We start from the raw sequence: 27,841 nt of genomic DNA on the forward strand, positions 1-27,841 counted from the left end.
TCTCAGAAACACTCTCCTGGATATGGAGTATAGGTTTGCAAGGTTTCATGATGATAGGGTGACTATGCACTGAGAAAAATGGTTCAATGGTTCAACAAGTTATAATATCGTCCTAAATCAGGTTTTGAGAAAATATAGAAATGGTAAATAATTATACTAATTTTACCATACACATGGTGTAATCATTCAGAAGGTGTTATTTTCCTGAAAGTTGAATGTTTGAGGGATGTTTTGCAGCAGTAAACAGAAAAAGGTAAATTTTACTGATAATTACATGTTTTCAGTGGAACAGAACCTTAAAGGGGCTGGGCTGCCACTCCATCGCCTCCACTCCTTCAGTCCTCCTCTCCTCCTCTCCTCCACTCCTTTAGTCCTCCTCTCCTCCTCTCCTCCACTCCTTCAGTCCTCCTCTCCTCCTCTCCTCCACTCCTTTAGTCCTCCTCTCCTCCTCTCCTCCACCCCTTCAGTCCTCCTCTCCTCCACTCCTTTAGTCCTCCTCTCCTCCACTCCTTTAGTCCTCCTCTCCTCCTCTCCTCCACTCCTTTAGTCCTCCTGTCCGGCCTGCTGAAGAGCCCACCGCAGGGCGGCCCCCGCTGGCAGCCTGTGGTACGCCTCTGCTGAAATGTGCTCCACCTGCAGGTGCCTCCCGGGGCCCTGCAGGGCCACCCCGTGCAGGTGTGAGAACAGCAGGGGCAGATCCCTCATCAGGGAGTATCGGGCAGCCAGCCCCAGCGCTGGCGGCACGTCCGTTTCACTGGAGTGGTCGAAAACAACCGTCATGTATTTGGAGAGGCCTTGCCCCCCGGCCTGGGCGCGGGCCAGCGCCTCCCCAATCAGGGACACGGCCACGGCGGCTGCGCCTCCTTCCTGGCTCTCCTCCGCCTCCTGGCTCTCCTCCACCCCCTGGGCGTTCCTCTGGAGGCCGTGCTGCAGGCCCCGGGAGCAGACCACCAGCACGAAGTCGCTCTCCTCCATGCGCCGGCAGAGCCAGCTCATCAGCCCCTCCTCCAGCACACTCAGTGCCTCCCACAGGTCCAGAAACACCTGCGCATATTCATTCATAAACACTCAATGGAGTTTTGAAGCCAATTGTCTTATCTCCATTTTGTAGACCTATTGTTAAAATAAATACAAATGTAATTAAGGCATTCCATACTGTATTAAAAGCACTGCCACCCAATGTTTGAGCCCCACCCCTATTCATGACATACAGCTGAACGGGGGCAGCCTGTTGCCTCGTGGCCAAGGTGCCTGACTGGGACCCAGAAAGTTGGTGGTTCAAGCCCGGTGTAACCATGATAAGATCCACACAGCTGTTGGGCAAGGCCGATAACCTCACATTGCTCCAGGGGGGATTGTGCCCTGCTTATTCTAATCAATTTCTAAGTCATTTTGGCTAAAAGCGCCCGCTAAATCAGAAATTATTATTATAACTTTGTTGGTGCAACCAACTTCTATGGAAGCAAGATTGATTGTAATTACTATTCAAAAAGCAAAATTCACAGTGTCAGCAACACACCGGCCTGAACTACAGCGGCATCCACAGTATGTCAGCTATTGACTCATTTATTGATGAGATTTGTCTCTACAAGAAAATGATTGATTTAGGATTTAAGATTGAATGGAGAGGTTTTATCATAGGGGCTTGGCATGACCCTGCGGACATGGGATGTCTGCATAATATGAAGACAACACAAGGCTCAATCCCCTGACTGGTAGCTTGCGCTATGCATAAATTTGTGTTTCTATTCTTTTGTCACTACCTGAACAGGTACTTTAGACCTAGGTCTGTTTACTGTATACAGAATCTGTGGTTAGGAACCATTATCCAAGAATCAAGCGACACTCAGTGAGCACTTTATTTTTTTAGACTTATTGGTCTTCTGCTGCTGTAGCCTACCCACTTCAAGGTTCGACATGTTGTGTGTTCAGAGATGCTCTTCTGCATACCACTATTGTAATGCGTGGTTATTTGCATTATTGTCATCTTCCTGTTAGCTTCAACCAGTCTGGCCCTTCTCTTCTGACGTCTCTCATTAACAAGGCAGAGCTGCTACTCACTGGATTCTTTTTGTTTTTCGCACCATTCTCTGCAAACTCTAGAGACTGTTGTTTGTGAAAATGGCAGGAGATCAGCTATTTCTGAGATACTCAAGTACCCTGTCTGGCACCAACAATCATTACACGGTCAAAGTCACTTAGATCACATTTCTTACCTCTGAAAAACAGCTGAACCTCTTGACCACGTCTGCATGCTTTCATGCATTAAGTTGCTGCCACATGATTGGCGGATTAAATGTCACGTTTCAGGTCTGTCTCACCATGTTTTATGTTGAGTTATGTTTATTCATGTTGTCTTAGTCACGTAGTGTCTTATCATGTATTATGTTAGTCTAGGTTTGTCATGTTGTTTAGTTTATTTCTTGTTACGATTTATTTTCTCGTCATGTCTAGTTATGTCTTGTTACGATTTATTTTCTTGTCATGTCTAGTTATGTTTTCGTACGATTATATTACCTGGTTATGTTGAGTGATTATCGTCTTAGTTCCGCTTTGTGTTATGTTTCGTTGTATGTTTATTGTTACGTTAACTGGTCGTGGTTATGCATACACTTTTACATGTTTTTCCGCAAACCTTGCGTTCCGCCTTTTCTCTCTCTCTCTCTCTCTCGTTCTGTCCCTCACTCCCCTAATGTTCTATTTGTCTATTTACTAAAACTACTAACGCTAGATCAGGATTGGGTAGAAACTAACAAGACTAATCATGTGTTCATGTTACCTTATGTTTCTCGTGCATGTCATTTACTAATTTACTAATGCTAGGGCAGGATAGGTTTATTACTAACGATTACTAATCTCCTTGTTAAACTTGTCATCCATCGCACCTGTTTTCCATTTCCTTGCTACGCTCTTACTAATTGTCTACACCTGTCTACACCTGCATTTATAGCCCAGTCGCGCAACTGTTCACTGCGAAATTGTCTGCCTCTGTCTTTTCACGCAACTCTTGAGCATTACTTACAGTTTGATTACACGTTACGATCCACGCCTGTTTACTGACCATCGACTATTGATTTCTGTTTTGTGACCTTCGTTTTGTTTCTCGACTACGTCCCCGCCTACCGTTTTTGTACTTTTGCCCCGCTGATTGTTTCATGGTTTCGACTCCCGCTTCGCCCACGACTACGCCTCTGCCTGCCGTCCGCCTGTTCATCTGCCCCGCTGACTGCTCTCCTGCTACCGGACCTCCCTGCACGCCTACCGACTACGAGATTGCCTCTTCCCTCGGCACCGTGCTTGTTGTTTGTTTTGTATTTGTTTGGCTGGATCTTCGTGTATGGACTTTGCTTGTATTGACTACGCTCCTGGGACTCGTCCCGAATAAAGCCCTAACGGGACTTTATTTTACTATTGTTTCTGAGTCGTGCATTTTGGGTCCAACCCCCACGCACCCGTCTCATTAAACATTTGCATTAACAAGCTGGTGTACAGGTCTACCTAATAATACATGGACCATTAGTAATAATGGTCACAGAGTATATATGTCTGAAATGTACAGGAAAAAGATAAAACATAAAAGTATACACAGAAATGATCCTTTACATCTCTGCTCTCACCTGTGTGGCCATATGTTGCTGAATGAAGGCAGCCAATAGCATCACAGCCCGAATGTGGGCAGGGCCATCCACATTTGAGTAGCAAATCAGGAGTCGGGGGGGGCGAGGCCTCTCGAGAAGAACTAGATTTTGCTCCAAAAGAACACATTTGGAGTCATGCTGCATAATGACATCTGAAAAGGGAACAGGGATAAATAAGGGATAGACACTTCTGAACCTGACAGCATTACCCAGCATGCACCTGGACTCTGGCTTTCGTCACATTTTAAATGTAAAATGGATCAAAAGCCTTTCAAGCAACCTTAAAATAATGGCTGTGGAAACAAAGATTACATAAGCATTATTTATGATATACCACACTAAGGATATAAATCATTTTAACATATCTAAACATTTAGAAATGAGCGGAAACAAATGTGTGATGATGACGCTGGTTAAATTGAGACATTACTGATGTGTCCCTGAGGGCCGAGACCTGATGGCTGGTTTGTCCACCCTTCCTTTACCAGGGGTGCGAAAGTAGCACCAATAATCCTGGATTTGGATCCAAGGGCCAGAATTGATGATCTCTGGTTTATTCACACTGGTGAACCTCCACAAACTGCCTTCCTGAGGTAGCTGACCCTATGTCCAACATTGACAGGAAATCCCCAGAGAATTTTTGTTTTTATCTTTAGGTTTTCACTCCAAACCAAACAAATCAGCACTTTGTTCAACAGATAAAGATTATATTAAGCTGCTAATCACTAGAAAAAGTGTGCCAAATTATGGTTGAAATGAAAACGTAGATAGCAGGAGCCCTGCTTTACGTGAGAAATGAAGTGCTGAGTAAAAGACCAGCAGACTGGTCAGACCACTGGGCTGCAGGCGCTCTCCATGGACATGAGCAGACTGAACTACGCAATTACGCAATTACGCAATTAAAAATCAGTTAAAGTGTTATTCTGAGTGTGTGAGTGTGTGCTGTTATTCTGCTCTGGGTTTGAGTGTGTGTGTGTGTGTGTGTGTGGTGTTATTCTGCTCTCTGTTTGAGTGTGTGAGTGTGTGGAGTTATTCTGCTCTGGGTTTGAGTGCGTCAGTGTGTGGTGTTATTCTGCTCCAGGTGTGAGTGTGTGAGTGGTGTAATTCTGCTCTGGGTTTGAGTGTGTGTGTGCGGTGTTATTCTGCTCTTGGATTGAGTGTGTGAGTTTCTGGTGTTATTCAGCTCTGTGGTTGAATGAGTGTGTGGTGTTATTATGCTCTGGGTATGAGTGTGTGAGTGGAGTTATTCTGCTCTGGGGTTGAGTGTGTGAGTGATGTTATTCTATTCCAGGTTTGAGTGTGTGAGTGGTGTTATTCTGCCCAGGTCTGAAAGGATGCTTTTACTCTTGAGCTAAGCAAAGCATGAGTAGCTGATGCCATCACACAATGCTGTTTGAATGAGTAAATACCCTGGGTGAAGCCTGGAGCATACGTATTGTAGTATTGCTGTCTTCCTCTTCTACCTGACAGCTGATTGGTTAGTGTCACTGACTGGCCAGAGATTCTACTCAGTGCCCGATTAGAGGGGCGAGAATGATAACCAGCAGCACTGCTGATCTTCTGCTATATTAGATTATCTGTGTACCCTACCTGCAGATCTTCAGAGCTATATTAGATTATCTGTGTACCCTACCTGCAGATCTTCAGAGCTATATTAGATTATCTGTGTACCCTACCTGCAGATCTTCAGAGCTATATTAGATTATCTGTGTACCCTACCTGCAGATCTTCAGAGCTATATTAGATTATCTGTGTACCCTACCTGCAGATCTTCAGAGCTATATTAGATTATCTGTGTACCCTACCTGCAGATCTTCAGAGCTATATTAGATTATCTGTGTACCCTACCTGCAGATCTTCAGAGCTATATTAGATTATCTGTGTACCCTACCTGCAGATCTTCAGAGCTATATTAGATTATCTGTGTACCCTACCTGCAGATCTTCAGAGCTATATTAGATTATCTGTGTACCCTACCTGCAGATCTTCAGAGCTATATTAGATTATCTGTGTACCCTACCTGCAGATCTTCAGAGCTATATTAGATTATCTGTGTACCCTACCTGCAGATCTTCAGAGCTATATTAGATTATCTGTGTACCCTACCTGCAGATATTCAGAGCTATATTAGATTATCTGTGTACTGACCTGCAGCCATTTTGGTCTTCCTCTTACTCCTTTTAAGTTTCTTCTTGCTGACGATAAAAATGAAAACCGAAAGCAAAATGGCCAGCAATACAAGCACCGGTAAGAGTAAGGCCAGGAGGGATCCATCAGTAGTGAAGGTTGAAGACTCTGTGGAGGGGAAGGGAAGAGAGATAGGGAACTTTTCTTTGCACACCACTATCCTTGCTTGTGGTGTTTAAAGGAGCACTGTCACGCTTGTTTCAGTTGAGATTATTTGGATGAAATTCTTAAATTCTGTGCTTATGCCTTTTTAAAATCACTGTCAGTGTAGCCGTTTCCGAAATATGGGGCAAGACTTCCAAGGGCAAACACGTCCATGTCCAGTGCTCTGGGTTTGAGTGTGTGAATGGTGTTATTCTGCTCTGGGTTTGAGTGTGTGAATGGTGTTATTCTGCTCTGGGTTTGAGTGTGTGAATGGTGTTATTCTGCTCTGCGTTTACCCTCTGGGAAACACAGGCTGGAGAGTCAAGCCAACATCACTGGACGTGTTTGTCGTTAGAAGTGAGGTCCTCTAAGGCTGTGCTCACCTTTCCTGTGTTCCATTCCCATCACTTGAAAGTTGAATGTTTTCCTGATAGCATCTACAACATCAGCGGCAAGCTTCAATACAAAACAAGCAGAAAATATTGTAACCAGGAAACATACATTATTCACACACAAGCACAGAATGTAACACTGTAGGATTCTAGACTTTTACTGATCTATCATTACATTACATTACATTACATTACATTATTGGCATTTGGCAGACGCTCTTATCCAGAGCAACGTACAACAAAGTGCATACCCATAACCAGGGATAAGTGCGCTGAAAGACCCTAGAGGGAAGTATAATTTAAATTGCTACCCGTACAACAAAGATAAGGACCAGGGCCTTTTTTTTTTTTTTAAACAAATAAACAAACAAGCAACAAAGCAAAAGTGACCAAACTTAACTATCCAAATACTGCTTACCTAGCCAACTAAAAATACCGAAACACAACGTAAATCACAAAGACAACAATTAAAGTTCACAGGGAGGTAGGGAGGGATGGGGAGAGGTGCTGCTTGAAGAGGTGTGTCTTCAGTTTGCGCTTGAAGGTGGGGAGAGATTCTACAGTTCTGACCTCAACGGGGAGTTCGTTCGACCACCATGGAGCCAGAACAGACAGTAGTCGTGAGCGTGAGGTGGAGGTTCGGAGAGGGGGAGGTCTGGCAGGGGTGTAGGGTCTGATGATTTTTTGTAGGTAAGCTGGGGAAGACCCCTTAACTGCTTGGAAGGCTAGCACCAATGTTTTGAATTTGATGTGAGCCATGACAGGCAGCCAGTGGAGGGAAGTAAGCAGGGGGGTGACGTGTGAGTATTTGGGAAGGTTGAAGACCAGACGAGCTGCTGCATTCTGGATAAGTTGGAGGGGTCTGATGGCGGATGCTGGGAGGCCAGCCAAGAGGGAACTGCAGTAGTCCAGGCGGGACAGAACCATCGCTTGGACCAGGAGCTGGGTTGAGTAGGGGGTGAGAAAGGGGCGGATTCTCCGTCCTATCAAACTCTTATGATAAACCTCAGTTGGAACAAAAAACAGAAATGGCATTCATTCCCTCCTGCAGTTGCACAAAAATCAGGTCACATGTTCATCCATGGAGAGTGAGATTTCCTTAAATATTCTGAACCTCCATCCCTCCCCATGCCAAATGCAAGAGCAAACAATCACAACACCCACCTCACAGGAGTAGCGGGTTTCTGGTTTGAGACGAAGCAGTCGGTAGCTGTGGTGGGTCTTGTTGCCTGTGGGTTTCTGAGAAAGGAAGCGGGATACACTAGAGCTCAACTCATGAGTATTTTTACTTACTGCCCAAACAAAGCATTACTTTATTTAGCCAACATAAAATAGTATGTTTCCATGCCTAGTGTGTTTTCGAATACATGTTTGTTCACTTGGAGCTTACGTGTGCATCGGCCAACTTAACTAGGTCACTCTCACAGTTATCCCAGAAATATAAGCAGGTGAGGTTCAGCTGAAATGGATGAGTCTATGTACCGCTTTAATTACTGTGTAGTTCCGCATCCCCCCTCCATAGCACCAAGAAAAGTACTGGTTGATTCCAAGATTTGGTGGAGCAAGATTGAAGGTCACAATCACGTCATGTCCATCCTGCTCCACTTCAATTTTGCTTGGATACCAGTCTATAAAAAGAGAAGAAACATATTAAAAACGGAAAATCTATTCCTCAGCAGCCGATACAAAGCAAGCGTGCTAACTCACTAATTCTGCTTTGTGGAACAAGGCCTGATGTGCCTTATAAGTGAGCATGAAGTCAAAGTCACATTCATCGTCTGTATGGGCCTATAACCATGGTGTATCTATGTATGTATGATATGTTATAGTATGATACCTTGACTTTCCTGTAATTAAGGACACTGCATGGCTATGGAGTTAGGGTTAGGCGAACCCTAACCCTATTTTTTATTTATAGAAACTGTATTTAACCAATACCTTTATTTCTAGTTTATAGTTATCTAGGGAGTGCAAGCGATTGTGTAGCCAATAGATTCTCAAGCCCAGTGCTACTTAACTCTGTCAGTAGCATTTGTGCTAATCATGCTCTACCACCTGTATTTGATGTTCCACCTCAAGCACACTTAGTTACACAGATGTAACTGTGGGCAAGAAACATTGGACAGAAATTCTGGGTTCGGCCACAGGGTGGCACTAGAACCACCTGGGCTCAATCATTGATTTCACTCACTCTCTTAGTTGTTGTAACGGCCAGGTGAAATTCAGACTTCAATGACTGCTACCCCACTCAGGGGTTCATATGGAGGTAAGCAGAGAGCCGCATGCACCAAGGATACATTTTCTCTCTTTACACTCGTTCCCTTGGCCCTGTTATCACTGCACATGGTCTATCCTACCACTGCTATGCGGACGATACCCAACTCTTCATCTCTTCACCCACCATCTGATACGCAGGTTTCAAACATTTGCATGTTGCGGTATTACGAAAAAAAAAATAGATGATCAAATAGGCCCTGGTCCTTATCTTTGTTGTGTGTTGTGCTTTGTTGTGTCTTTGTTGTTTCAGCACACTTATCCCTGGTTATTGGTATGCATTTTGCACTTTGTTGTACGTCGCTCTGGATAAGAGTGTCTGCCAAATGCCATTAATGTAATGTAATGTAATGTAATGTAATGACTAAGCGTATGCTGTTCACAAAAAGACACACTAACCAGTTGACGCTACCGTACGCATCAGGTGAATGTATCTTATGGATCGCATCATAGCAACCAACAGATAAAGCTTGGCAACCACACTGTCGACTTGACGCTAACTCATGATGCTTACGCATGAGGGGAATGTAACCAGAAACCAGAAACGTGACCCTGGAGGGGATACGTTTTGTAAGGAGGATAGAATTTGTGGTGAGACAGCCCCTCTGGGGATGTTGTACCACACACACACACACACGTTGAGCCGTTGCCAGTGGTGGCAGACCCCTCCTCCAAATAGCAAGACTGGCTTCTTGAGTTAGTCTTTGATTTAGGGGTGGCGGGCACCTGCACATCTGTGCCGGATCTCATGTCTCATGTCTCATGTCTCATGTCTCATCTCTCATCTCATGTCTCATCTCTCATCTCTCATCTCTCATCTCTCATCTCTCATCTCTCATCTCTCATGTCTCGTGTCTCATGTCTCATGTCTCATGTCTCGTGTCTCATGTCTCATGTCTCATGTCTCATGTCTCACTGTGAGTAGGGCTACATGTCAGTTAGAACATCCTACTTGGTGCTGGAGACTCATCGCCAGGCATTTCGGCCATTTGGTCTCTCTATCTGAAATTCTCTCTCACCTCGCTGTGTCAGCTATGGCCCATTTAGGTTAGCTGGAGGCGGAGTCTGCCTTGCGCATTTACTTTCGTTTTCCCTTCATTTTATCTTTTGCTTTTGGTCATTTACCCAAATAAAGTACATGTACATGTACATGCCGGAGAACTGTTAAAAAAAAGAGTCACCCTTTAATTTGGCAAAGAGTTTTCATCCTGGGCTGGGGATATTTCTATGTGAGGTCCCTGCTCTTATTACTGCAGCGATGTGGTGTGCTTTCTGTGCTCGCCTCGCTGGTCTGCTCTGTCAGGTCTGGGTTTGTTGTGTCACTTTCTGTTGTTCACAAAGCCACGTATACGATTAACTGCTCTGTCATTATTAATAGAGCAGGTTAACCGTTTCCTCACCAGTAGTAGAACGGGAGGCAAAATTACTTTCTTTTTCCCTTCTTCTGTTATTTACAAAGCTACGGTGGCATTATCCACAAGACTGCACTCCTGAAGCCATAATGAACATTGGGTGGGTAGGGCTATTTTGCCACAAATAAACCCTGTGCTGTGGTTAGAGCTAGAAAGCAGTCTGAACACCTTACTGTTCCCTGCGCAATGTTTAGTACTGTCTGTGCCCCTGTACATCCTACTGTACTCAGTGCTGTGTGTATCTCTGCAGCCACTCTGTACTCAGTGCTGTGTGTAACGCTGCAGCCACTCTGTACTCAGTGCTGTGTGTAGCTCTGCAGCCACTCTGTACTCAGTGCTATGTGTAGCTCTGCAGCCACTCTGTACTCAGTGCTGTGTGTAGCTCTGCAGCCACTCTGTACTCAGTGCTGTGTGTAGCGCTGCAGCCACTCTGTACTCAGTGCTGTGTGTAGCTCTGTAGCCACTCTGTACTCAGTGCTGTGTGTAGCTCTGTACACACTCTGTACTCAGTGCTGTGTGTAGCTCTGCAGCCACTCTGTACTCAGTGCTGTGTGTAGCTCTGCAGCCACTCTGTACTCAGTGCTGTGTGTAGCGCTGCAGCCACTCTGTACTCAGTGCTGTGTGTAGCTCTGTAGCCACTCTGTACTCAGTGCTGTGTGTAGCTCTGTACACACTCTGTACTCAGTGCTGTGTGTAGCTCTGCAGCCACTCTGTACTCAGTGCTGTGTGTAGCTCTGCAGCCACTCTGTACTCAGTGCTGTGTGTAGCTCTGCAGCCACTCTGTACTCAGTGCTGTGTGTAGCTCTGCAGCCACTCTGTACTCAGTGCTGACCTGTGCATTGTGTGTAGGGCTACATGTCAGTTAGAACATCCTACTTAACTACTAGTGCTGTGTGTAGGCTTGTAAGCCACACAGCGCTTCACTGTCCGTAGTGCTGTTTGCCATACTTAGTTAGTGACGTAGGAACACCCCGCAGCTTTGGACTTGGATTGGGGCTTGTACCTATTCCCTTCACGCCTTGTTTTGGTGGCTCTCACTGCTAGTAGCATAAACACTCAGTGAGCACTTTATTAGGTATTTATTAGACTTCTTTTTTTAGACTTCTACTGCTGTAGCCTATCCATTTAGGGTTATGATGTGTTCAGAGATGCTCTTCTGCATACCACTGTTGTAATGTGTGGTTATTTGCATTACTGTCGCCTTCCTGTCAGCTTTGACCAGTCTGGCCATTCTCCTGTGAAATCTCTCATTAACATTCTTGTCTGCAGAACTGCTGCTCACTGGATTTTTTTGTTTTGTTTTTTGTACCATTCTTTGCAAACTTTAGAGACTGTGCGTGAAAATCCAAGGAGATCAGCAGTTTCTGAGATACTCGAGTCACCCTGTCTGCCGGCAAACATTATTCCACGGTAAAAGTCACTCAGAACATATTTTCCCCTATTCTGATGGTTGATGGTTGATGGTTGAATGTGAAACATTAACTGAAGCTCCTGACCTGTATCTACATGATTGTATGCATTGCACTGCTGCCACACAATTGGTTGATTAGATAATCGCATGAATAAGCAGATGTAATAAAGTAAAAATGTTCCTAATACAGTGCTCGGTGCCTGTATGTTTGTGCGCTCATGTATGTTCATATATGTTTGTATTCATGACAAGGGTACAGTCAATACTTACCCTTCAAACACTGCTCAAGCCCATTCTTCTCAAGGCAGGCTGTGGAGAGATGGAAGGGTGAATATCTAACTCAGGGAAAGAGCTCTGTGGAGTGTGTTTCACACTATAACCAGGCTGAGACAAACACAGACTGCACAAGCCAGGTTAGAATGAATGAGTCAAAATCACAATCACATGCTGAACCAGAACCAGACCTGGGTCAAAGATGCTATTGTTTTGGATTCAAATACTTTTCTACACGTTACTGTCAGGACTGCTCAGGACAGAGGAACCAATTGCAGACTAAGGGATAAGGAGGGCTTTATTCAGTACAGGCAGAACAAGACAAAATCAAGAAGACCGAGGCTAGAACTGCACAGAGTAACACCTTACACAAAGGAAAACAGAACAGGAAGGAAATACATATAAGGAGTGGGGGGGTGGAGACACGTAATGGGGAGTGAGGGAAAACAAGGACCGGAGTAAAAGCAGAGAAAGGAAAAACAATAGGAAAAGGGGCATGGACGTGACTGTTACTGAGCTTGCCTGGTGTTTTTTGGAACCCACAAAAATTGCAAACCCCACCTTCTGGTCCTTGTGGTTGGCTCTGTTGCACTAGACAATTCAATCGAGCGCAGAAAAGTATGTAAATTTTTTTTGTAATGATGTATTTCACCCAGGTCTGATCCGGACAACAATGGCGACCGATCATGGAATCCTGGCACCACTCCTGCCAGACAGGCTGGGAAGAGGTAGCCATGATGCAATATTCTTATCTTATCTTATGTATTTCCAGCAGGTACTCTTTACTGTAGAATAGTATAACTTCCTGGCATGTTTACAGTGTACGGAGAAGGACTTGCTGTGGTAGAATGCAGTACATTGCTGGCATATTTGCAGCAACATTGCCGGCATGTTTACAGTGTGTGGAGAAGGACTTGTTGTGGTAGAATAGAATACATTGTTTGCATGTTTACCGTGTGTGGAGAAGGACTTGTTGTGGTAGAATATAATACATTGCTGGCATTCTTACAGCGAGTGGAGAAGTACTTGCTGTGGTAGAATAGAGTACATTGCTGGCATTCTTACAGCGAGTGGAGAAGTACTTGCTGTGGTAGAAGTTGCTCCACAGTTCTGGGACAGGCAGAGCCATCACAGTGACCGCAAACTGGGCATCCAGGGCCAGCTGGAAGGGATCTGATCTGTATACCTAAACAACCAAAAAGGTGAGACACTCGCTGAGCTCCAACAATCACCCTCTTTCACAGTCACTGATCTCTCCTCTCCTAAAAATCTCCCCTCTTTCAAAGTCACTGAGCTCTTCTTTCCAACAATCCCAACTATTTTAGTCACTGAGCTCTCCACTCTGACCATCCCAACTTTCACAGTCGCTAAGCTCTCCACTCTGACCATCCCAAATCTTTCACAGTCACTAAGCTCACCTTTCCAACAATCATCTTTCACAGTCACTGATCTTTCCTCTCTGACTATCTTTTATCTTTCACAGTCACTGAGCTCTCCACTCTGACCATCCCAACTCTTTCACAGTCACTAATCTCTCCTTCCTTACAGTCACCTCTCTTTCATAGTCAATTAGCTCTCTCTCTTAATAGGTGGGCCCGTGAGCAAGGCCCTTAACCCTGCATTGCTCCAGGGGAGGATTGTTAACTGTACGTTGTTCTGGATAAGAGTGTCTGCCAAATGCCATTAATGTAAGCGGCGGCCTGTAGCATAGTGGTTAAGATAAAGGACTGGGACCTGCAAGGTCGGTGGTTCTAATCCCGGTGTAGCCACAATAAGATCCGCACAGCCGTTGGGCCCTTGAGCAAGGCCCTTAACCCTGCATTGCTCCAGGAGAGAATTGTCTCCTGCTTGTCTAATAAACTGTACGTCGCTCTGGATAAGAGCGTCTGCCAAATGCCAATAATGTAATGTAATGTAAAGGTGGATGACAACTACATACATATCTGTGGTAGCCTCAGCTTTGTATGCAGACCTGCTTGTTGTCCATTATTTAGCCAGGTGTTTTCATTTTGTATGCACCACCAGCTTTGGGATATTATTCAGGTTTCCAGGACTCCCACAAAATACTTACATAACAGATGGGATTTTAAAAACAATACTTAGAAGACTGTTGCATGTTCTCTTTCATTCTATTAATGAAAATAGGTCCCAGTCCTCTTATACATGGTGAAAGTGAATGGCTCTAAAGTAACTGATAATGGAAATAGGTCCCAGTTTTCTTATACATGATGAAAGACAGCTGATCTGGAGTACCCTGCCTGCCTGTGCAGCAGTGAGGGTCAGGTTGCTCTGGAAGAGGAACAGCTGGCAGTCTGTCTGTGTTCCCCCCAGAGCCTGCAGAGACACCTGGAATCCTCGCAGGAAGGAAAGACCTGAAGCAGACATAAAACAGCCAACATGACATTATTAACACTTACACTGTTATTACACTGTTATTCTATAACACCATTACACTGCTATTCAATAATACTGTCACACTGTTATTCTATAACACCATTACACTTCATTGGTGCTAGCCTTCCAAGCAGTTAAGGGGTCTTCCCCAGCTTATCTACAAACAATCATCAGACCCTACACCCCTGCCAGACCTCTTCGTTCAGCCTCCACAGGCCGCTTGGCACCTCCCCCTCTCCGAACCTCCACCTCACGCTCACGACTACTGTCTGTTCTGGCTCCACGGTGGTGGAACAAACTCCCCATTGAGGTCAGAACTGAAGAATCTCTCCCCACCTTCAAGCGCAAGCTGAAGACGCACCTCTTCAAGCAGCACCTCTCCCCATCCCTCCCTACCTCCCAGTGAACCTTAATTGTTGTCTCTGTGACTTGCTTTGTGTATCGGTATTTTTAGTTAGCTAGGTAAGCAGTGTTTGGATAGTGAACTTTGGTCACTTTTGCTCTGTTTGTTTCTTTGTTAAAAAATAAATAAATAAAATTGGCCCTCGTCCTTATCTTTGTTGTACAGGTAGCAGTTGAAATTGTACTTCCCTCTAGGGTCTTTCAGCGAACTTATCCCCGGTTATGGGTATGCACTTTGTTGTACGTCGCTCTGGATAAGAGCGTCTGCCAAATGCCAATAATGTAATGTAATGTAATGTAATGTAATGTTATTCAATAATACTGTTACACTGTTATTCTATAACACCATTACACTATTATTCTATAACACCATTACACTGTTATTCAATAATACTGTTACACTGTTATTCTATAACACCATTACACTGTTATTCAATAATACTGTTACACTGTTATTCTATAACACCATTACACTGTTATTCAATAATACTGTTACACTGTTATTCTATAACACCATCACACTGTTATTCAATAATACTGTTATTCTATAACACCATTATACTGTTATTCAATAATACTGTTACACTGTTATTCTATAACTCCATTACACTGTTACTCAATAATACTGTTACACTGTTATTCTATAACACCATTACACTGTTATTCAATAATACTGTTACACTGTTATTCTATAACACCATTACACTGTTATTCAATAATACTGTTACACTGTTATTCTATAACACCATTACACTGTTATTCAATAATGCTGTTACACTCTTATCCTATAACACCATTACACTGTTATTCAATAATACTGTTACACTATTATCCTATAACACCATTACACTGTTATTCAATAATACTGTTACACTCTTATCCTATAACACCATTACACTGTTATTCAATAATACTGTTACAGTGTTATCCTATAAAACCATTACACTGTTATCCAATAATGCTGTTATACTCTTATCCTATAACACCATTACACTGTTATTCAATAATACTGTTACAGTGTTACCCTATAACACCATTACACTGTTATTCAATAATACTGTTACACTCTTATCCTATAACACCATTACACTGTTATTCAATAATACTGTTACACTCTTATCCTATAACACCATTACACTGTTATTCAATAATACTGTTACACTCTTATCCTATAACACCATTACACTGTTATTCAATAATACTGTTACAGTGTTATCCTATAAAACCATTACACTGTTATCCAATAATGCTGTTACACTCTTATCCTATAACACCATTACACTGTTATTCAATAATACTGTTACAGTGTTACCCTATAACACCATTACACTGTTATTCAATAATACTGTTACACTCTTATCCTATAACACCATTACACTGTTATTCAATAATACTGTTACACTCTTATCCTATAACACCATTACACTGTTATTCAATAATACTGTTACACTCTTATCCTATAACACCATTACACTGTTATTCAATAATGCTGTTACACTGTTATTATATAACACCATTACACTGTTACACCGTTACTCTATAATACCAATATAATGTTACTCTATAATACCTTTACATCATAATGACATTGCGACACCATAGCCACATTACACCATAACACCATTACACCATTATACTGTGACATAAGCATTCCATATTACTCTATAACACCCATAGTACTTCCACAACTCTATTACACCATGACTCCAGAATACTGCCGTAATACCATTATATCTTTACTCCATGTAAAAAAGTAATCATTTTTTTGAAAAATACAAGTGATTGTAGTGGCTCACCTTCCCATCTCCCTTTCCCTACTGACAGACACTCAAATTGGCTGAGCCAATCAGTTACCCTGAGTTGCAATTCAAGGAAACATCTGGGTTTCAATAAAATTAATGAAACAATTAATCAACAAAAGCTGGTGAACTCCTTCACAATCCATAACACTGCCAAAGCATAAAAACATCATTACTCTGTAAGCATGTACACCATAGCACCATCACATCATCACCAACACATTACATAATTTTGTAACGCTAGTATCCTCAAACACCATTACATTGTTAGACCGTGACATGCATGACCATGCAAATGAATTAAATCCTGAATTTAAAAGTTGAGAATTAAGTTGTGTTTCTATTTATTTCTGTTCTGGGGTTCATTACCATAGAGGCTGGGTCTCCAGGAAATGATGGCAGTGTCATACACAGGGCTGTCACTGGGCAGGAACTCCACATTGATGTCATGGGGGGCATGGACATAGTGCTGACAGACAGCCGGGATGTGCACCCCGAGGAACAGGCTGCAGGGCCATGGCACACAACCTGCAGTAACCAAACAAGCACTGCTTTTCGTCTCTGTCCATTTACAGTGTAATCAATTATAAATCTATACGACTGAATTTCACAGGGTAAAATGTCCAGTGCTTATTCAACTCTAACAGAGTACATATGAGCCTAATAGGGACCAGAGGTCTAATAGGAATGATTTAACACTGAACATTTTGTTTGTGCACAACTCAAATTCCCTGTGCTTGCTATGTGAAAGCATACTATCTACTGTTTCTTTCCTTGCTTCTGTCCTGTGTTTACACACAGAAGATTATTCTGGCTGGCTATTGGTAGATGTAGCTCCACTGCAGACTACCGTGTGTATGCTTAAAGCTAAAAATGGTCAGTTCCTGAGTGGCCAAGTCAAACACCCGATCTGAACCCAACTCGGCCTGTAGCGTAGTGGTTAAGGTAAATGACTGGGACATGCAAGGTCGGTGGTTCTAATCCAGGTCTAGCCACTATGAGATCCGCACAGTCGTTGGGCCCTTGAGCAAGGCCCTTAACCCTGCATTGCTCCAGGGGAGGATTGTCTCCTGCTTAGTCTAACAACTGTACGTCGCTCTGGATAAGAGCGTCTGCCAAATACCAATAATGTAATGTAACTGAGCATGCCTTTCATATGCTGAAGAGTAAACATACGGGGACTATCCCCCAAAACAGGCATGAGCTAAAGATGACTGCAATACAGAGGCGGCAGAGCATCACCAGAGAAGACACCCATCAACTGGTTATGTCCATGAATTACAGATTCAAGCATGCAAAGGATGTGTAACAAAATACTGAATAATGACTACTTTATTTGCTGTACATAACATTGCTATGTCCCAAACGTTATGGTACCCTGAAAGGGGGGGAGGGGGGGCTCTGTATAAACACTCTGTAGTTTCTACATGGTGAAACCAAAATGTATAAAAATGGCATTTATTAAAATCTGACAATGTGCACTTTAACCATGTGATTTGTTTTTATTACAAATCTCAGAGTAAAGAAGCAAATCCATGATGGGTCAAAATAAATGAGGGGTCCCAAACATTATGGAGGGCACTGTGGCTTCACTTATTAACACTTCATTGTGTTGTAGATGTAGATTGACCACAGTGTCCCTAAGCATACAGCCAAGATAATGCTGGAGTGGCTTTTCAGACTGAAACCTGTAATTGCAGCCAAAGGGACTTCTAGTTTAATTCAGTAAATTAGCCAAAATTTACATGACTTTGTCATTATGGCCCATTGAGTGTAGATCGATGGGCAATGGAGCATATGTGCATGTGGCAGCGTGCTGTATGTTTACATCATATGTGTGCATGTGGAGCATGTGCTGTATGTTTACATCATATGTGTGCATGTGGCAGTGTGCTGTATGTTTACATCATATGTGTGCATGTGGAGCATGTGCTGTATGTTTACATCATATGTGTGCATGTGGCAGTGTGCTGTATGTTTACATCATATGTGTGCATGTGGAGCATGTGCTGTATGTTTACATCATATGTGTGCATGTGGAGCATGTGCTGTATGTTTACATCATATGTGTGCATGTGGCAGTGTGCTGTATGTTTACATCATATGTGTGCATGTGGCAGTGTGCTGTATGTTTACATCATATGTGTGCATGTGGCAGTGTGCTGTATGTTTACATCATATGTGTGCATGTGGAGCATGTGCTGTATGTTTACATCATATGTGTGCATGTGGAGCATGTGCTGTATGTTTACATCATATGTGTGCATGTGGAGCATGTGCTGTATGTTTATATCATATGTGTGCATGTGGCAGTGTGCTGTATGTTTACATCATATGTGTGCATGTGGAGCATGTGCTGTATGTTTACATCATATGTGTGCATGTGGCAGTGTGCTGTATGTTTACATCATATGTGTGCATGTGGCAGTGTGCTGTATGTTTACATCATATGTGTGCATGTGGCAGTGTGCTGTATGTTTACATCATATGTGTGCATCTGGCAGTGTGCTGTATGTTTACATCATATGTGTGCATGTGGAGCATGTGCTGTATGTTTACATCATATGTGTGCATGTGGCAGTGTGCTGTATGTTTACATCATATGTGTGCATGTGGAGCATGTGCTGTATGTTTACATCATATGTGTGCATGTGGCAGTGTGCTGTATGTTTACATCATATGTGTGCATGTGGAGCATGTGCTGTATGTTTACATCATATGTGTGCATGTGGAGCATGTGCTGTATGTTTACATCATATGTGTGCATGTGGAGCATGTGCTGTATGTTTACATCATATGTGTGCATGTGGCAGTGTGCTGTATGTTTACATCATATGTGTGCATGTGGAGCATGTGCTGTATGTTTACATCATATGTGTGCATGTGGCAGTGTGCTGTATGTTTACATCATATGTGTGCATGTGGAGCATGTGCTGTATGTTTACATCATATGTGTGCATGTGGCAGTGTGCTGTATGTTTACATCATATGTGTGCATGTGGCAGTGTGCTGTATGTTTACATCATATGTGTGCATGTGGAGCATGTGCTGTATGTTTACATCATATGTGTGCATGTGGCTGTGTGCTGTATGTTTACATCATATGTGTGCATGTGGAGCATGTGCTGTATGTTTACATCATATGTGTGCATGTGGAGCATGTGCTGTATGTTTATATCATATATGTATGTGGCATATCTAATAATAATAGAACAGGTATGGCCAATGCTGGTCCTGATGAGTGACAGGGCTGTGCTGGCTTGTGATTATACCTGGAGCTCAGCAGCCAATTCAGAATGAAAAAATTGGTGTGGTGAGGCAACTGTGTAATAATTGCATTAATTATAAATTATGAGCTGAGCGACAAGACAACCCAGCATTAGTTCCATACTTACTGCCAAACATTTCCTCGGTTGAGACTCCTAAAGTGACTGAAACATCTTCTCTTGTGATTCTGCAGTATTCACAGATGGCCTTGCCCTGAAATGAGATGTATGCTGTAAAAAACAATAATACAGAACAAACTGCGAATGCTCATGATTAATCGTCCTGGACTATACTGCAATGTGTGGATACTCAAATCTGACCTCTTCTCCCAGGATTGATAAAGTGGACAATAAGTACCACTGATTGGCCAGACTGCCTTCACACCTGGCAGCCAGGTAAAGAAAGGGAGGAAAACCAGCCATGGCCAAGGGCCATGAGCTGTAGTGTTTGAGCTGATTATGTCATGCGTGCACACATCTGTGGGAATTATCAATTGGTTAATAGAGCTTTTAGGTTAGCAGTGACAATGAGCACTGTGTCTCTGGATACACTCTCCTGATCCTCAGATCAGATGTGATGATCTAGGATCAGACCTCCCCTGTCCATATGCTATCCTTATCCATTATGAGCTAAAAGGCTGAACTGATCCTAGATTAACACCTCTAATCTGGGACAATTTCACACTCCAAATGGCACACAGATGTGATTTATGGCAATATTTGAAGGGCACATGTATACCATTAAAAAAAGGGCAAAATTTTCAATCCCTATGGTAACAGGATATACCATTTGAAAATGTTAAAACTCTTCTATCTTCTATCTGAATAACCTATTTTAAGATTGCATTGCTTTTAACAGTTCCTTATTTTGTAACATGTGGTGTGTGGTGGGACCTCACCTTCTGTGCATATTGGAAATTATCATTGTTGTCTGTTTTACTGTTGTATACTTCTAGGAAAGTACTTGTATATAGGAATTATATAATCTAAGTCTGTAAGGGAGCTGGCTCTCAGCCAGTCTGGGGGAGACAGTTACAACATTGCCTGGAGGTAGTTTGCACATTGGGAAGATATAGCAGCTACGTACCACTGCTCTGCTATAAAATTGGACGTGTGTTAAAAGCATCAAACAACATATTGTCAGACAAAGGCAAAGAAAAAGATTACTTTGCTCACAATCAGAAATGTTTTGCTGACACAAATCTGAGTAATGTTTTATTTGATAATTGATTTTTTGATGAAATGATTTTTATTCAGAGAAATGTTAATGCAGAATATTTTACAATGTATCTTCATGCATCCGCAGACAGAGCAGAACAGAGCGCCTATGTCGGCTCTATGTCACTGTGCTCTCAAGGCAGTCTTGCGTAACTCAAAATGCCAGTACAGCCCCCTCACTGTTCAGAAATCCTCCTGCATGCAGTAGTGTGCATGGAGAATGAAGTTTTAGACTGCCAGAGTGCAGTAGTGTGCATGCAGGAGGAAGGATTAGACTGGCAGAGTGCAGTAGTGTGCATGCAGGAGGAAGGATTAGACTGGCAGTGTGCAGTAGTGTGCATGCAGGAGGAAGTTTTAGACTGGCAGTGTGCAGTAGTGTGCATGCAGGAGGAAGGATTAGACTGGCAGTGTGCAGTAGTGTGCATGCAGGAGGAAGTTTTAGACTGGCAGTGTGCAGTAGTGTGCATGCAGGAGGAAGGATTAGACTGGCAGAGTGCAGTAGTGTGCATGCAGGAGGAAGGATTAGACTGGCAGTGTGCAGTAGTGTGCATGCAGGAGGAAGGATTAGACTGGCAGTGTGCAGTAGTGTGCATGCAGGAGGAAGGATTAGACTGGCAGTGCGCATGGAGGAGGAAGCACCAATGAGTACAGTAAGGGGAGGCAATTGAAATAGACCACCTCAATATGTGAATGCACTGAGATCGGCTAACATTACTAATCAGCTGATTTAGCCAGAGAAGGGCTTCACACTCGTGGGCTGCCTGAACTATATCACGCTGCATTTAGAGAGGCTGCATAAGAGTCACATTCCACTTGACTGTGGAGCGTGTGAAAGAGATAAGCAGCCCTAGCTTGACTTGCTATAGATGCACATGATCAGACTTTAAATTGATTCAGATACACATGGAAGAAGTATAGTATTCATAACCAAACCTGGTTTCCCTGCATTAGGTGTGTTTTGGAGAAGGACTGGAAAAACCAGAGAATCAGCATGAGAAGTGTTAGACGCTGCAGAACACAGAATTACCCTGAGGCAGCAGACACACAGGATAACTGCTTATCTGTCTTTTATTGATTTGTGTCAATTCTGTACAGTTTGTTCAATATTTACAATGAACTCTGCAGGAATTTTTGCGAAGCATGCTAACCTTTACCCATAGAAAATATTATATTTTAGTTATTTCTCCAAATATCCTCTGACACCCACTCACGAGCACTTTATTAGGAACATTTTTATTTTATTACACCTACTTATTCATGCGATTATCTGATCAGCCAATTGTGTGGCAGCAGTGCAATGCATACAATCATGTAGATACGAGTCAGGAGCTTCAGTTAATGTTCACATCAACCATATGAATGGGGAAACAATTTGATCTTTGACTGTGGAATAATTGTTGATGGCAGACAGGGTGGTTTGAGTGTCTCAGAAACTACTGATCTCCTGGGATTTTCACCCACACTAGTCTCTAGAGTTTGCAAAGAATGGTGCAAAAAACCCCTAAAAAAATCCAGTGAGCAGCAGTTCTGCAGACAGAAATGCCTTGTTAATGAGAGACGTCAGAGGAGAATGGCCAGACTGGTCAAAGCTGACAGGAAGGTGACAGTAATGTAAATAATCACTCATTACAACAGTGGTATGCAGAAGAGCATCTCTGAACACACAACGCATCGTAACTCTAAGTGGATAGGCTACAGCAGTACAAGTCTAAAAAACAAGTCTAATAAAGTGCTCACTGAATTTATTTTTGGTTGCATCCATCCAGTCTTCAAATTAATCCATGTTAGTTAAGAGCAAATGTGATATTTGGTTTCACATAATGAATTATTTGCAGCGTACAGCAATATTTTGATGAACTAACAATAGAGGAATAGCAATATCTATGAAGACAAGCAATATTTGGAAGAATGAGCAATAAAAGACTAGCCTTCTTTTTACAGCTTCATAAATAACCAGTTGCGTATAGGGCATGAGACGCTTTTGAAAGAGAAATGATATGTCGTTCAGCAACGCCTGAAAGTTTCAACACTAAACATATGCAATGATATTATATGAGCTACGACAGAATCCATGAGTCAAAATGGAAATGAATAATAGGTCACATTGAAGCCACACCCATACAGCTGGGCTGGGTACAGGTCTCAATCAACAAAAAACATTTTGGATGATAAATAGAGGGTGTCAAAGAGAGTTCTCTTTGATCAAATCAGCTTTAATTAAAATAAAGGGAATGTGGGTTAGGGAGTATGGCAGGAGTATTTTTCTCACATAGGTAAGACATCCATAAAGAGCACATACATATTTCTCCATGAAGACAGTCCTGTGGCTGTCTGCTACATGAGGACATGTGCAAGAACACAGTTCACCACACCAGTGTAATTTCTGTGCTGGGACTATGAAGACAATCTTGCAAACTGCAAGTCACCTCAAATGCAAATTATCCTGCTCTTCCAGGTAAACATCTTCATTAAATTCCTACACATAATTATTAGAAGCATAAGTATTTATCTTAGCAACAAGTATTTCTAAATGAAAGAGAAAAGACCCTTCCATGCATGGCATCACGATAAAATGATAACATTTTAATATGCCAAGTTTTCTTTGTTTTATTTCCTGCCTCCTTACTCTTTCCACTGTTTTTGTGTGTGACTGCAGAGAACCACACCTGTAGAACGCCATGGGCTATATTCAAACACACCTATACTGTACCTGTACTATATTCTGACAGTTACTGTTTACAACAATAATATTCAGTAACTGGCTTTAGCAGGTTTAATGTTTGATGGTGAATGCATTTTAATTAGCATAAACTGAAATGCAGCAACGTATTAGGTGCCCATACAAAATTCCTTTTTACAAAATATATATATATTTTAAATCTGCATTTGTGCAGGAATATACACTCACTGAGCAATGTATTAGGTATTGATCGATTTACTTGATCGACTTATTGATCCACTGCTGCTGCAGCCTATCCACTCAGAGGTTTGACGCATTGTGTGTTCAGAGATGAATGCTCAATTGGGTTAAGGTCTGGATATTTCCACTTTTCCCCTAATGAAGTCCCTTCTTGTGTCAGCAGTGCCTTTTGGGTCATTGTCTTGCTGCATGATGTCCCTCCCAATTAGCTTGGACACCGAAGTTGAAGTTTGCAGACAGAATGTTTTTTGTAGACTTCTTGTGCAATGCCAAAAAACCAAGAGTAAATATTTAGAACTATTTATTGTTTAACCAAACAGTCTAACAGGACACATCTGGGCAACAAGAAACACCTATCAGTCACATGGTCCAATACTTTTGCTTACCTAAAAATGGGGTGGTCTGATACAAAAGGCAATATGTGTTGTTTCACACATCTAGATAAAAATACCTGGAAATAAATGCTGAAATTCCGATTTTACTTTTGACCTCAAACTTTTGTCTTCAGTATATAGCAAAAACGTAAAGAAAACTTTCGGAGAGGACTGTATATGAATACAGATTTCAGTTTTTAATTGTTAATACATTTTTCATACATTTCATTAAATCTGCAACACAATAAAATGAGCAAAAAGGGAAGGGGTCTGAATGCTCTCTGAAGCCAGTGTATATTGAATTATTGCTGTAGGAAATTGCCTTTATTTTGAAATGCATTCATTTAAAATTGTTTGGATGAATGTCATATAAAAGGGGGCCCAGTAATGACAAGAAATGTATTGACTGAGCATTTTTCTCACATGGCGTGCAAATCATTGTACACCATAATGTATGATAAAAAAACAAAAAAAAAACTGAAATATAGGTCAAATAGTAACTGGACATAGGTTCCCTGCGACCCTGACCAGGAATAAGTGGATTTTTTCATGAATGGATGGATAGTTACATAAGGTTACAAGTAATTTTAGTCTTCAAATGCATGATGGGGTGGGACAGTGAGGTGGTTAGTTTGGGGTCTAAGGGCATGTGATGGGGTTAGACAGTGAGGAGGTTAGTTTTGGGTCTAAGGGCGTTTGATGGGGTGGGACAGTGAGGAGGTTAGTTTTGGGTCTAAGGGCGTGCCATTTTTTGCCTACCAATGAATCAACCAATGGTAATAGTAAATGGTAAATGGTCGGAATTAATACAGTGCCTGTACAATTGATGCTTCTCATTCACCCATTCATACACACACTCACACACCAAAATAAACAAAACAGTGCTCCTGGTGTTACAGAGTGGACAAAAGATCTAACTCAGTTACCCAAAGTATCATTCCCTAGCATCTTTCTATCTTAAAACCCATGACACCTATACTATGATACATAAACTTGAAAAGTAGACTAGCAAGCAAGACTAACTAACTCCACTAGCTAGTTGATCATAATTGATCGGTTTCACTTTTACAGATTGCAGAAGCTGTATTTTTTGTATCATTTAATGGGCTACCATCAGCATGAGTATCTTGGCAATTAAAAAGTGGAAATCCGGGTTTTAAAATCTGTTTGTCATGCACATCAGCTTTTTCAGAATTTTGAAAATGTCCTAATTTAAATACTTAAAACTGGCCACTTCATTGATTTCCAAATTTTCCATCTCAGTGGTTGGGCCTAGAGAGTTGATAACATTTTTGTGGGTATGCCCACTCTTGCCAAATAGATCTTTTGGGATTAACTGGGACCTAATGCATGCCAATTAATCATTCCCCACACCATTATCCCACCACCACCAGCCAGCAGCACTGACAAGGCAGGATGGACCTATGGATTCATGCTGTTTATGGCAAATTCCAACCCTAGTATCTGCATGTCACAGCAGAAATTGAGATTCATCAGACCTGGAGATGTTTTTCCAATCTTCAATCATCCATTTTTGGAGCCTGTGCCTACTGTAGCCTCATCTTGCTATTCTTTGCTGACACAGTGCACACCACGTTTGTAAAAAAAGCTGTCTGTACAAGACCTCTCCTCAGACCTCTCAAACACAAGATGCGTTTGCTGCTCACTGGATGTTTTTTGCTTATTGCTCCATTCTCTCTCATATATATTTTTCAGATCTGTTTGAGCCGTTGAATCGCTTCCAAGAGATGTTCTGAAACAAGTGGCTTTAATGAAGCATTAGCATAGCGCTCAGAGCCGCTTAATCTTGCCTGATGTGGAAATTAACCACTGGATCGAAGGCTAACTGGCCAAGAAATAGAAGCTTGAGATGTTACATTTTCACAACCACTACGCTTTACATGGAATGAAGGATAAAAACTCCATTAACTCAAGACGTTTCTCTGAGCCCAGTAAATGTACTCATGCACACATTCCCAGGAAACCGTATGTACACACATTCCCAGTAAATCCACCCATACCAACATTCCGAGAAAATTAACACATACACAAATTCACAGTATATGTACACATACACACATTCCCAGTAAATAGACACATACCTGCATTCCCAGTAAATAGACACATACATTCCCGGTAAATCTACACATACACACATTTCCAGTAAATCTACACATACACACATTCCCAGTAAATGTAAACATATACACATTCCCTGTATAGTGTATGAACACATACACACATCCCCAGTAAATCTACACACATACACATTCCCAGCATAGCATATGTACGCATACACACAATCCCAGTATATCTACTCATATACACATTCCCAGGAAATCTACATACACCCATTCCCAGTATAGCATATGTATGCATACACACATTCCCAGAATATGCACTGTAAACATCTACGCATTCCCAGTAAATGTACAGATACACACATTCCCAGTATATCTACACATACACACATTCCCAGTAAATCTACACATATACACATTCCTAGTATAGCATATGCATGCATACACGCATTCCCAGTATATGTACTGTAAACATATATGCATTCCCAGTAAATCTACACATACACGCATTTCCAGTAAATGTACGCATATACACATTGCCAATATAGCCTATGTACACATACACACATTCCCAGTAAATGTACACACACACACACACACACACACACATACACACATTCCCAATATATCTACACATACACATTCCCAGTATAGCGTATGTACGCATACACATTCCCAGTTAATGTACGCATACACACAATCCCAGTATATCTACACGTGCACACATTCCCAGTAAATGTACACATACGCAAATTCTCAGTAAATGCACACATACACACATTCCCAACAATACAACAGAAACTGACAATATATTGCAGTGGAATGATTAATTACTGAACCAATACTTGAACTGAAATCATACAAAATGATGGAAGACAGAAGGGTGATAAATGCTGTGTACATTAGCCACTGGAAAGCCAAAGGAAAAGGCCACACTCTACCAAAAGCAACTATGATGGAGTAAGTCTTACCTTGATGATACAATCTAGAGAACAGTTCTGTGGTGAGATTAAGGAGATGTCCTCTTGAAGACAGAGACAGTGGAGGGAGAATTTCAGGACCAAAGCGAAAATCACACTCCACGCCATGTTTGCCTGCTTGCGTGATTCCTTCTTAAAGACAGCAGTGGATTTCGTCAGGCATATTTAGAAATCTGCTGCTGCTAGTCTGGTGTTTCCAAGGGTACACAGTCATATTACTTAAACTTTATCTATTGTTGGTGGTCATAGATTGACATGTCAGAGACGCCCATGGGGGCGGGGTTGTGGTGGGAAGAGAAAGACAGAGAGAGAGGGGGGGTGTGGTGTCTCACGGCAAGTTGTGTTTTCTACACACATATAAGCACTTATGCATTCCTGCAATTTCTCAAATTTCTGAACATGAACAGACAAACCCATACTTGCCAATTCATGTTATTCCTTTACTTATAAAGCGGTACAATACATTTCTATAACTGCATTGTCTATTAAAAACAAGCTTAATGAGAACAGGGCCTGTACCTGAAATTGTAGGTTTGATTCCAGGCTGAGATGGTTGTTCTCTCCCTCTCTACCACAGCTGATGTTGTGAGCATTGGGACTATACTTCCCAAGATTCCACAAGAAACTTAAACGACATTTACAGCACTAGCCCCGTCTAGTTACAGTAAACCAATAC

At 42.1% G+C, this 27,841-nt stretch overlaps 1 protein-coding gene across 1 annotated transcript; it reads right to left on the reverse strand.

Annotated features, from left to right (window-relative positions):
• Positions 1-526: 526 nt before the first annotated feature.
• On the reverse strand, positions 527-27,360 carry si:ch211-207e14.4 (interleukin-17 receptor D). The gene is made up of 12 exons (XM_061258645.1): positions 27,157-27,360; positions 19,722-19,806; positions 16,696-16,854; positions 13,985-14,103; positions 12,797-12,917; positions 11,729-11,767; positions 7,844-7,989; positions 7,526-7,600; positions 6,353-6,425; positions 5,787-5,933; positions 3,618-3,790; positions 527-1,044 (listed from the first exon to the last, which is right to left on the reverse strand). Exons 1-12 carry the CDS (start codon positions 27,271-27,273, stop codon positions 544-546), a joined length of 1,755 nt encoding a protein of 584 aa, XP_061114629.1. The 5' UTR covers positions 27,274-27,360; the 3' UTR covers positions 527-543.
• Between the last annotated feature and the right edge of the window lie 481 nt (positions 27,361-27,841).

The sequence above is a fragment of the Conger conger genome, chromosome 10 (assembly GCF_963514075.1).
Source record: "Conger conger chromosome 10, fConCon1.1, whole genome shotgun sequence".
Classification (NCBI taxonomy): Eukaryota; Metazoa; Chordata; class Actinopteri; order Anguilliformes; family Congridae; genus Conger; species Conger conger.